This window comes from Thermobia domestica, chromosome 3 (assembly GCF_964235325.1).
Source record: "Thermobia domestica chromosome 3, izTheDome1.hap1.1, whole genome shotgun sequence".
Classification (NCBI taxonomy): domain Eukaryota; kingdom Metazoa; phylum Arthropoda; class Insecta; order Zygentoma; family Lepismatidae; genus Thermobia; species Thermobia domestica.
In genome coordinates this window covers 158,263,728-158,276,738 of record NC_137456.1, presented here as the reverse complement: position 1 = coordinate 158,276,738, position 13,011 = coordinate 158,263,728, and the positions used below count along the sequence as shown (strand labels likewise).

At 34.8% G+C, this 13,011-nt stretch overlaps 1 protein-coding gene across 1 annotated transcript in view; it reads left to right on the top strand.

Annotated features, from left to right (window-relative positions):
* LOC145680834 (ATP-dependent RNA helicase A-like) overlaps nt 1-13,011 on the top strand; it is a gene marked incomplete in the record, with an annotated part of 135,593 nt that overhangs the window by 66,752 nt on the left and 55,830 nt on the right. Inside the window, 2 exon segments of the mRNA XM_081751935.1 lie at nt 4,447-4,620; nt 7,382-7,560. Coding sequence (XP_081608061.1) covers nt 4,447-4,620; nt 7,382-7,560 — 353 coding nt within the window.

The window sequence follows — 13,011 nt, the reverse complement described above, 5'->3', positions numbered from 1 at the left end:
CTTGTGGGGGATTCTCCTTCTCAGCATAATGTTGCCTTTTAAGTTGCTTGAAGGTTCCAAAAGGTTTCATGTTTCTATCTGCCTTCGTTTCTTCTGGAGACGAGCTTTAGTGTTATTAGTTGAACGCACTTCGACCGTCCTTTACTGATGGCCGCCATGTTAGCTATGGACATGCTAGCGACTTACAATTTCCAGAAGTGGTCTTTACTCGTGATTACATTTCGAGCGAGGTACCACACGATGGGGGTTGCTATTTAAAATTTTTGAGTTACCCCCAGTAACCCCCTTTAGCCCCCCTTGTGGGGGATTCTCCTTCTCAGCATAATGTTGCCTTTTAAGTTCCTTGAAGGTTCCAAAAGGTTTCATGTTTCTATCTGCCTTCGTTTCTTCTGGAGACGAGCTTTAGTGTTATTCGTTGAACGCGCTTCGACCGTCCTTTACGGATGGCCGCCATGTTGGCTACGGACATGCTAGCGACTTACAAGTTTCACAAGTGGTCTTTACTCGTGATTACCTTTCAAACGAGGTACCACACGATGGGGGTTGCTATTTAAAATTTTTGAGTTACCCCCAGTAACCCCCTTTAGCCTCCCTTGTGGGGGATTCTCCTTCTCAGCATAATGTTGCCTTTTAAGTTTCTTGAAGGTTCCAAAAGATTTCATGTTTCTATCTGCCTTCGTTTCTTCAGAAGGTGGACCTTAGTGTTATTCGTGGAACACACTGGATATATATATATATATATATATATATATATATATATATATATATATATATATATATATATATATATATATATATATATATATTATTTTCGTTAATATCTTATGCAAATTCTAAATTGCTTTTATTGTTTCGTGTATTTCCGGTGTATATGAAAAGAATATATATTCTCAAATTCAGTATCTTTTACCACATACTAAATTTCTATTATGTTTCGTGTATTTTACTTTATGATTGTGCTTTATTATGTACTATATATATTTGTACTTTATTATCATTATCTGTTTCTAGTATTGTTTTATATATATATATTTCTTTTTGTCTCTTTTGTGTATGATAAGCATACATTGTCATGTGTTACTATTGTTCAAATATGGATGTAATTGTATTGTACTGCCCCTTAATGTGAGCGTTAGCAAATTGAGGCCAATAAAAAGTGAATAATAAATAAATAAATAATCAAGATATTATTACAAAAAATTCCAAATTAATAAATAGCAATCTAATAATGACTATATACGCGTTATTATTATGTATTAAGCTCAGAATCCTATTTCGTTGTATACATGTTTTAGTTCAGCATTGTAATTTATTATCTTAGGAACTTGACAATGCTTAAACGCCTGGACTAAACAGATAAACTGTTATGGCTCATAAAGGAAAAGAAATAACAAATGCAAGTTTATTTATACAGTGGATCGAGGCGTGGTACGTGGCAGAAGAAAAATATTTAATGCAGTCATCAACATCAGACTTTATTTACGAGAGCATATTGTTTTATAGAAAGGGAGTGAGAAGCTGAGTGCATAGTAATAGCTTTTTGCTGGTTTAGCGTGGTTGTTCAAGTTGCGCAGAGATGTACCAGTTTCCCTTCCGAGTATTCCAGGACAACGTTCACTTTTCCTTTTTTTTTTTTTTTTTTTTTTTTTTTTTTTTTTTTTTTTTTTTTTTTAAATCGTGGATTCTGGAAGTACCAAGGTACAAAGTTTTTACTCGCTGGAACTTTTGCCACAGCGTCTTTTCACTGAGTAACATAGGACGGCAAGCGGTAGTAAGTTACATGAAAGGTAAAAAGCATATGCGGATATCGTCCATTTGAATATTAGGAACAGTTATGCTTTTGTGAATTAAAAAAACAAGCCAGTACCTTCTGACTTAGAGTGTCATCCTATACGTACCTCATCTGTACAGAACTTAAAGGTTTCTGGTGATATTGCGTGCTTAAATGTGGATTTACGATGCAAGTGGCTACGAGGTTGGGGACGAAACAAATTAGTCTGTAGAGGTTCTCACTTAAAGATAGCATTATAAACAAGAATTGTTATGGTGTATTTAAAGTGTAATATCATACATCAATGCGCACTGCTGCTGAAGATGTGAAAGTATTACTTACATTCCCAGATAGTGAGATTGCCGGGAAAATGAAGCTTCAACATAGCAAAATAATATATAATTTAGTTTGTGGGTTATCACTATACTTTAGAAGTGAATTAAATCAGTTGTTGAAGGAGACTGAAATGTGTGGTTGTGGAATATCATGAAAGGGCAAGTGTGTACGCACTATTTGACATGGGCGTTTTTAAGGAATTCTAAAGCTTCTGGTCTTCTAATCGCTTTTAAGGAGGCGCTTTCACCCATGAACTTAAAAAAGGACGATTAAAATTTACAATGTATGGTACTAATGTAAACTTCACATTTCTGTGTATCTTCAAGTCAGACATCAAAATGTCACCAAATATTCTTGTAATATGCTATATTGAAAGCCGTGAGTTACTTAATTTGCATGGAGCATTTAAGCCTGCAATTGAGGTAACAAATCGGAGTATCGTTGAATTTCTAAGAGTTCTGCATAACTTTGAGGTGCGTCCGAGTACACCCGTATAGGGGCTCAGAAAATGTTTTAGTGAAGAATTTTTCTGTATTGACTTGAAAATAGTGGTGTTGCCCAGCAAGCTATTGAATGTATCCTATCTTCTGTTCTATATTCAACGTCTCAGAAAAGAAAAGAAAGTTTCGAACCCTTCAAGCTATCACATTGTATCAGGTATGTTCGAAGAAGATAAAACGGTTATACCTAAAGTTACATTTTTTAAAACACTTGGTTCAGAAATAGAACATTCCTTTACTCAATTTCAGATTGACTCTCTCTTTAGTCCAATTTTTAGCAACTTTGTCGGGCGCGATAAAAAAAATGTGATTCAAAATAATGTAAAACTAAAAGGTTATAGTTCTTCGAGTTCGTGTATACAAATTGATGTGGAAAATGAAGAAAAACTTCAAACTCTTTAAAAAAAAAAAAAAAAAAAAAAAAAAAAAAAAAAAAGCAGCTTAGACGTTGGTTTTGCCACACGTACTGTCTTTAAGAAATGTCAGTCATTAACGGATGTGCACATTTTGGATTTTCGCCGGAATTATGGAAAGTGTCTACAGAAATTTATTCTTAACCTTCTGGAGAAATCATCTTAAATTATAAATTGACTTGAGCTCTTTCATGTTTGAATTCTAATGTTCCTGCAAAGTTTGATGTGCTAGTGAACTGCATGAAGTCTCTTTTAGCTGAATTAGTTGAAAATAATTGGGTAGATTGCAATAGAGCAGGAAGAGATGTTAGGTAGTTAAAAAAGTTGTGTTTGAATCCAAATTGTAGAGCTATTATGTGTCAGTATTCTAAAACTGGTCAGTGTTTGAATGATTTTTGGCTAAAGAGTTTGGATATTCTTTAGGCAGGAGTGTTTTTTTTTTTTTTTTTTTTTTTTTTTTTTTTTTTTCAGAACGTAACTATTGTTCTCATACATTAGGATCGTAAAAGGTATATTTACTCCAATCTATCAAAATAGTACGTACTTTCAAAATGAGATTTTCTATAGACTCGCTGAAGAATATCAATACTTTGCTAAATCTCTTTTTCGCATCTCTAAATGACTTTTACCAAATTTCATGAAATAAGGAGTCATTTAGAAAAGCTTAGGCATATATGAAAATATTTTTATAGAGACACCCCTAAATAAATTTCTCAAGAGTCGATACTTGGCTAAATCGTTTTCTTGACCCTCAAAACGAGGTTCCAAAATTTAGCTACGAGACCTACCGCGGAAATACCTTTCTTAGATCCGAAGAGAGTTTTTAACCGATTGGACAAGGGACATGAAATAAGTTTTCCTACAGATGCTCTTCAATGAGTCTTTTCTAAGTTAAATCCTATAAGGCCTAGCTAGATTTCTTTCTCATATCCGAACACGAGTTTTTGCCTAGTTTCATGAAAATTATTAGAGTTCTTGTCAAGTTATAGTTGAGGTGGCTTTAAAATATACTTTTAAAAAGTAGTCCTCTTACTCTATGTAAGGTTTTTTCAAAATTGTGTTCTAGGTAAATTGTCTCCTCTCACTTAAAACTTATTTCCACCATATTTGATAAAAATCCGTAAGTATTCACGTAGTTGAGGTTCTCTTAAAATTAATTTATTACAGATGCCTGTAAGTGAGTTTGTCTAAGTTGACATAGCTTAACCGCTTTCTTGTACCGGAAATCTGCTCATTAATTTTGAATTCAGTTTAGGCACTAATTAATATCAAAGGTATGTATATTTTTCGGCACCTTTTGTAGTGAAAATTGAATACTTTTGTGTAAAAGAATTAAGCTGAACATTTTCTTCTCATACAGCAAAATAATGTTTTTATCGAAATTGCATTGTCGATTAGACAACTTATACATCATTTCGTCTTTTAGAAATACAGTGTTTAAATGATACTGGTGAAATAACATCCTTGGGTCTCATTGTTGCAAGGCTTCCGATAGATCCAAGACTTGGGAGAATGTTGATAATGGGATGTATACTTAAATGCGCAGATCCAGTAACCACCATCATAGCTAACAATGTTTTCCCTGGTATCCTAAAAGAAGGTACGTAACGAAGTTGAGTACATAAGTGCTTTCAATAGTAAACGAAAAGTAAGTTCATTTAAGTTATAATGAAATAGCGTATACATGACTAGAAGTATATGAAATTTGAAGAAATCAATTTGTCTTGAAAATGTAAGCTCACCAAAATAATTACTTTCTGTTTTATTACTAATTGTTGCATGTCAGTTCATTATGCGAGTGAGCATACGAATTGGATATGCCAACCAGTGGAATATATAATATATATATATTTTAACCAGGGATAACTGAGTAGAACTATTCACACGATGTGACAAAAGTAAAGCATCACAGAGTTTATTCTATTACTATAAAAATAAAATCTAGCTTTTAGTAAATAAATGTATGGATGATCATCATGATTATAATGGATGATAAATGATAATCTAATTGACAGGTATATATTAATTAGATTATCATATATTATTACAAGATATCATTTAGCTCTTAAGTTAGTATCGTTAGGCTTATTCTAGGTTGCTACATGAAATAACACAATAGGTATTTCATCACCAGGAATCACATATTTAATGTGCCGCTGTTCTGCACACTTAGTTAACATTGGATAGAATATTCATAAGTTAAATTACAATGTTATTATAATCACACCAGTAATATATATATATATAAATTCCGTGTTATATGTCCTTGATCCTGTTGCGAAGTTGATCATGATTTAGTGTACCATGGAGGAAAGAGTTACGGAGATTCAAGCTATCAGGTTTCTACACATCAACTTGAGGAGGCAGCATCGTCGAATCGCTTGCATTGCAATCTACTGAAGCATCCATGAAGGGAAGAGATGCCTGCCACTGTTTCTTTATACCAACAAATATCGGTTCTAGTTCTTTGTTTTTGACCAATTGAACCTGCACAGTTATTCGGTGCTTCAAGTTTAACATAGAATGTCAAAGATTGTAAACCATTGAAGAGAGTGCATTGTGTTGATGATAGTGTTTGGGGTCATTGTCTTTCTTCCATGAGTCTGAGCAAACAGTTATTTATTTTTGAACTAGCAACAACCGAATTATGCAGCATGACGTGTGACTTTATTGAATTGAATGAACGTTAGCCAGTAATTGCTAATATCCGTTGAAATGAATGAAATCATAACTCGCAGTAGATAATTTTATGTTAACCACAGGAGGTGTAAAATCACGTTTTTCAGGCGTCTTGTACTAAATAGAACCAAAGCCCATATCCTCTACTATTTATTATTTCGTGCCGTACATGATTTTTTTTTTTAATTAATAAACTTCTGCCTCCATGCAAACTAAAAATGCTGTATCTTAATGTTATACTGGCGTGGTCCAGCGACTGTTTTTCTTTAATTTGCACACTTTTTTTTTTTTTTTTTTTTTCATTGAAATCAACTATGTTGAAAATCAGACATGTTTACTGTGCTTCCGCCTACTGATCGAAAAGCAGATGTCGTTTATGCAATACTCGTTACATGTCCTTTGCGTGTTTGGGAGCTTGAATCTCTGATTCTCTTTACTCCATGAGTATACTCGCACAACAGAATATAACCAGCTTACGTTATCATATAATCTATTCGCCCAGCGCACATTTCTGTAGCGCTTCCTGTCCTATCTTTTATCCTATCAACATTCACTTCCCCTGACGAAATAAAGATACATACAAAAGACTTATAAAATAATTTCTGAAAACTAAATAAAAAATTTACTTCAAATCTTAAACTGCACTCAGGCACAAGCTAATGTCCCAACTCTTGGATACTGAAAATATACAGTGTTTTATTTTCTGAGAGATCTGCCCTGAGATACACTTTTAAGTCATTCGTCACTACCACTGTCGCACGAACTTACACGATTCCCACTGAGATTCTTCCATAATCACATCTATTATATATCCACTGAGATCGTTTCTGAATTCCTTACAATCACTGCTCCTTCAGAGTTCTCGACGATCACTCTCATTTAATTTCCGTTAAGATTGCATTTGGATTTCCACTGAGATTCCAGTGATCTTGTTTTCTCTCACCGGATCCTCTCAGACTCCGTTTGAATCTCTACTGAGATCTAACCAGCTTCCTAACCAAACATTTTATAAGATTCTGGCATTTCAGAAACTTCTACCGATGAATATAATCAAAACTGTATTAGTAATTATCCTGACAATAGCAATGTCAAGTTGCATCTTTATTTCGCCCAGTGTGTGTTCCATATTCCTTTTCAATTCTTATGCATTTTAGGGTTATTGGCCGATAATAAAAATGCCATTTTAACATTAATATATTACGGTTATTATTTAGTTTTTAGTGTGTGAAAGGCAGTAGTTGCGTAAAAGGCGTCACATAAAGGTCTCAAACGAGCACTAAACCACTCTGGCATCTATTGAAGTAATACTCAATTAGCTAATGTTGCTTACGCATATACACAATTTAAATACATTTATAATAAGTAATTCTACACTAAAACGATAATCTAGGCCGTAAATTATATAAAAAGATATATTCTTACATGTTTACAACCTGTGCAAAATTTGAGCGCTCTAGCTAGGAAGTTAGTAAGTGAAATTTAAGTTGCAAGGTTTGGCTCTTAACAAAGAAACATACAGAAAGGTAACTTACTAAAAGCATTATAAAAATGAATTTTATGAACTACAAATTCTAAAAATAACTTTTACATCCGTGAACATACCGAAGTATATTTTATTATAGTTTTAAATACATTCTTATATCTAGCTTTTATTACATATATTTTTCTTCTTTTACATAAAGGAAGTAGTCTGCCAACGAAAGAAGAATTTTATTCTGGATATCGCCATTCTGATCATCTTGTTCTACTAAATGTTTTCCAAACACTTTGGAAAGCAGAAAAGCGTGGCGAAGATGTCGAACAATTCTGTGCTTCTAATAGCTTGTCTCTGGAGGTTTACAAATACATACAAGAAGTGAAGGTATGACAGCGGAAATAAGACCAATCTTATTTCGCAATATTACAATTTACAGTTTTACTACTTACAGTCTTCTGATCATATTTTATGTAGACAGTGCTTATATGTTCAAGATTTGTTTTTCTGTATGTTATTATTTAAGATACACTTTCTGGAGAAGTATGAAATTTTCTCAAGATTGTTTTTACAGATCCTTAGTTCGTGTTCATACCGTCGTGTTAATTACTAACTTCTTCACCTGTAGAGTACTATAGGGCGTTTATCCATTTTCGGTTTAAAGTTAGGATTGGCAATTGGCCGGTATTTCACTGGCCTGGCAGGAAATATTGCTGTTAAGCATCGAACATCGAAATTCTTCAATAGTGTCTATACAAATAGGAATTGCCGTTGTATTATACATTATGTTAATTTTTTAATCTGTTGCAGTTTTTTTCCTTTATTTAACTTAAGAAATTTGATAACAATTAGATTTTGTTGTGAAACATTGTTTTCAACTAGACAGTCAACAATAGAGACAGAAGTGTATAATTTGTCATAATTGTGCGGCATAAATATAGCGATAAATTTAAATTGTCTATGATTGTTGGCAGATATCTCTCAGGCATTCTGTTAGTACAATGTTTGTTGCTTTGTTTAGTTTCACGTCCATAGCTGCTGCATATGACAGCTTTTCTTAAACTTCCAACTACCTTCCTTAGAACTTTTTAAAGTAATTTCCTGTAGTTGAAGTACAAGTTTAAAGAGTAAAATTTCATTTTATAAATCCAAAATTGTCGAGTAAGGATTATTATACATTTATTCATCTGTTTCGATAATTCTAAAGAAGTGGAAGTTACTGGGAAATATAATAAAATGATCAATACCGACTTCAGTTTCTCATTTTTAGCACAACGTTTCTATTAAACTTGTAAGTGAATGTATTATACTAAGGATATGCAGAATACAGGTGCTACTGCACTTTGTCCACGATAGTACATTTCCTTCCCTTGATTGGTTCGCACAGAGATACTTCACACTTAGGCCTGAATCATAGGGAATTTTGAGGGGGCATACTTTTATTTACCAGTAACTTTATTTTCCAGTTACTGAAAGCTTTTGTATCGCGTGGTAACATGCATTTTCCGCTTTTGATCCAGTTTTAATTCCTTCGCCAACTATCCTCTTAGTTGAAAAGAATCTCTTTATCCAAATAAAATGTAATTTCATAAACATATACAGGGTGGCCCGTTTTAATTTTTACACTGAAATAACTCGAGAGTGATACAACATAGTGCCAGTTGAGAATACTCGAAGAGCATTGACAGAACAAACTTAAAAATAATTATTTTTTTTTCGAAATTTACATGAAATTGTACATTAAATTTATTTGATTAAATTAACTAATGACGCAATAATTATTGAATCAATAACTGGTATTGGTATTGATCAACACCAATATCATCTTCCTATGACTTACGGTTTCCGAGATATGGCTCCTTAAACTTACCGAAATGGAAATTTTTTGGCCAATGTCTTGGGAACGGTAAGAGTAATGAGAAAATGACCATCACTTTTTTCCGGATAGTTTTTGATGCTCTATCGAATGGAAGGCTCAAAATTCAGTCATCAACGTCAATATCATCACTCTATGACTTACGGTTCCCGAGATATGGCTCGTGAAATCTCCCAAAATCGAAACTTTTTTGGCCAATATCTTGGGAACGGTAAGAGTGACGCGAAAAATTCCATCACTTCTTTCCGTCTTTCAGATAGTTTTTGATGCTCCCTCGAATGGAGGGCTCAAATTGAAAAATAATTCGCAAGTGACAGACAGACACACACACACACACACACACATATATATATATATATATATATATATATATATATATATATATATACAGAGATTGTTCAGTCTACATTTGGCCAATTTCGACTTACCTAAAAATTTAGAAGAACCCATGGCGCCAGGTCCGTAAGTGCTCGATGTGTTTCCCTTGATTCCTAACAACAGCGTAATTTCCACTGTAATAGGCTTCTCTGAAGAACTGGGAGGGGAATATTGTCCCAGTCCCTTTGCATAGTTTTCCAAAGTCCTTCCACAGTTATCACACGCCGTTTTTCAAAGCCCGCTTCAGCAATCCAAATCCACAGTATTCCATAGAACTTGCATCTCGAGATTTAACAGATTGAAAGGTATCACCTGTATACTACTTGCCTCCTCCATCTCCCTGTAAAATGCGAGGGACGATCGTGAGGTATGTGATGAGGCCTTGTCCATGTGAATGCGCACCAGATTGGCGTCATTTCCGTACATTGTTGGAATCTCATGCTCGTAGATCGGCCGCATGATCTGCTTCTGAAAATACTGCGAATTTATTTTGCAGTTCTTCGCCACCCTACGAATCTTCAGTTTACCTCGGTAACAGTAGCCAGTAACGACCATGAGCCCTTTTGGGAAGGATTCTTTACAGACACGGACCCACCTTCTAAAGTTTTTGGCGCCTTTCTCTCGGTACATGATGGCTCTCGGTTTGCCGCAGTTGGAAAGGTAAATCCATGCTTCATCGAGCGTTACGACGTACATCCACCTTTGTTTTGCCAGATGCCGTTCGTACAGCTTCCGGGCGTTACACTTTCATTCCTTTTGGTGGGCATCCGTGAGAAAATGGCCGCGAGCTTTCATGACTTTTTCTAGCTTGAGTTGATGGTGTAACGTCCGGCTCATAGTCCCCAAAGACACGTCAAGACGATTAGCAACACACCTTTGTGTTGGCGGATTTTCTTGCATTGCCATTTTGCGAAGTTTCTTCTGCATGGTGGAGGTGACCTTGGTGCATTCCCGCTTCCTAGGCAACTTCGTTGGTGATCCAAATGGTGGAGCTTCGTTGCCCTTGTACTTTTTAATAACATTTTTTATTCCACTTAAATTGATGTTGCAACCATTCTTCTTGCACTGTTTTCTAATGACAGAAACACTAAAGTGGGCGTCATAAAGAGCCGCAACATAGCCTCCCCAAAACCGGTTTAGTTTGGGCGGCATTTTGGTCACAGAGCGGAAACCCACACACTTAACAAATTTAACACAACACTCAGAACAATGGTCCTGTTTTGTGCGTTATTGACGTTCGCGCAAAAAAAAAAAAAAAAAAAAAAAAAACTCCGTTCCCATGAAGCCACTGCATAACACTGCAGGACGCCACGATCCAGATCGGGTGAGTCCATTCTGCCCGGGAGGGCGAAGGAACGAAATCGGCCAAACGTATGTTAAACAACCTCTGTATATACAGGGTGTCAGGTAGTTAATGAACTATACCGTCAAACTGTAAGAGGTGATTCCTTATATCAAAATAAGAGAAAAAGTTCATATATACCTGTGAAGAAAAGTTCATAGTTTCAGAACTAGGGCTGTTCAAAATTGCGATAAAGCAAAATTTCAAGAGGCCCTATTTCGATTTCGAGAGACTGTGGATGGCGGTCCTTATCAGCGTAGAGGAAATCACGCATACTCAATCCAAAAATGCATATTTCATTAATGTTTAATTGAGGTACAGAATATTCCCTGTAGGTGAAATTCCCAGACATGCCATCAATCGAATTTTGAGATATGATCTGATTTTATGATTGGTCCAAAGCAGTCAAACGATAAGCCTTGTTAGCAGTGAATACGAAATCATTTGGTGCAATGTCGGAAGTGTTGAGGATCGTCAGCAGCACGGTCTCTCTTACTCGGGAAAACGCATACTGGGATGTTTTCTTTTACGCTTATAAGTGGAGGAAACGTAAATTATACAGTGACGAAATACATCTCATCACACGTTATTCCGAACCCAAAAAAGCACAAAGCTGCCGGTTCTTAACATTTCTGACTCCCCTCCGAAGCATTGGATGTCCACTGTTGTCAAGGCTTACCTCCTGCCTATTTTGGACCCCCCTTGAAATCAGGGTATATCTGAAAATTCTATTGAGAGCATATGTGAGAATTACACCCTGTAGGGAATACCATGTATACTTATTAAAAATTGATGAAATATGCACGTTTGGATTGTGTATGCGCGGCTTCCTTTACGCTAATAAGGACCACCATCTACAGTTCCTGGAATTCGAAATAGGGCCTGTTGAAATTTAGCTTTTTCGCGATTTTGGACAACCCTAGCTCTGAAACCATGCACTTTTCACCATCGGTTCATATGAACTTTTTCTCTTATTTTGATGTGAGGAATCACCTCTTCCAGTTTGTCGGTACAGTTCATTAACACCCTGTATATATATATATATATATATAGAGGGAGAGAGAGAGAGAGAGAGAGACGAGAAAGATAGACGAGAGAATTCAGTAACGAACTTTGTAAGTTCGTTGAGAAGTATTCGTAGGAAGAGTTCCGTATTTCGAAGGGGGAAATGCAATTCCGCCAAAATTACCGCTCCCTACCTCCCGTAAATGGATAACTGCAATTTTAAATGACGACTCCTACTTTTGATTACAAATTCAGATTCTACCCAACCAAATACATATGATTTGTTTGAAACATTTTGTTGTACAAGTAATAGATGGCACTGTCATGAGTAAAAATAATGAAAACTTTGTTGTAAATAGTAACACCCATATTTATTTTGCCGAGTATGATTTGATACGAAAAAATAAACAATTTGTATGCATATTCATATTCATATATATTCATATATTTATTTGCCTGTTCATAGCTTACAATATGAGGACAATCCCCAATTAAACATTACAGTTGTCAGATATGGTTTACATTCTCTATATGTTATCAGTAAGATATGTTTCCACAGAGTAATAGCTTTTTTTAATAATAATTCTAACAGAGTATTTCTGAATATCCGTTTTTCGTTAATGTCTTTATACTTTGTTGGTAATTTGTTATATAATTTTATACAATTCATATATACAGTTTCGCTAAAATTTGCATAGTTCTGCTGGATTACAATTCTGCCTAGTATTGTATGAGTGAATCGTATTAGCTAATGTAAATACATCCTTGTGTTCGATTACATACATAATTGTGCGATATATATATAAACTAGGTAATGTCAATAATTTATATTTTTAAAAAACCTTTTTACATAAGGATTGTTCAGGCATACTAAACGTTATTCTAATATTTTTTTTTTCTGTATTCGGAATGTACTAGCACTTATTCTCGAATTCCCCCAAAATATAGCACCATAATTTATTATTGAAAAAACCTTGCTATAATATAAGGGCATGACAGCTTCCTTGCACAAACTACCTTGCAACCAACGGAATGCAAAGCACAGTGAACTGAGTTTAGTATTAATGTATTCAACATGAGTATTTCATGTTAAATATTCATTAACAAATACTCTTAGAAATTTAATAGATGTTGTTTGACATAATTCTACAGTGTCCAGTTATTGGTAACAGTTCATTTCTTTGACCCGGGAATCGAAATTTGACAATGTTAGTTTTTCCTAAATTCATAGTTAATT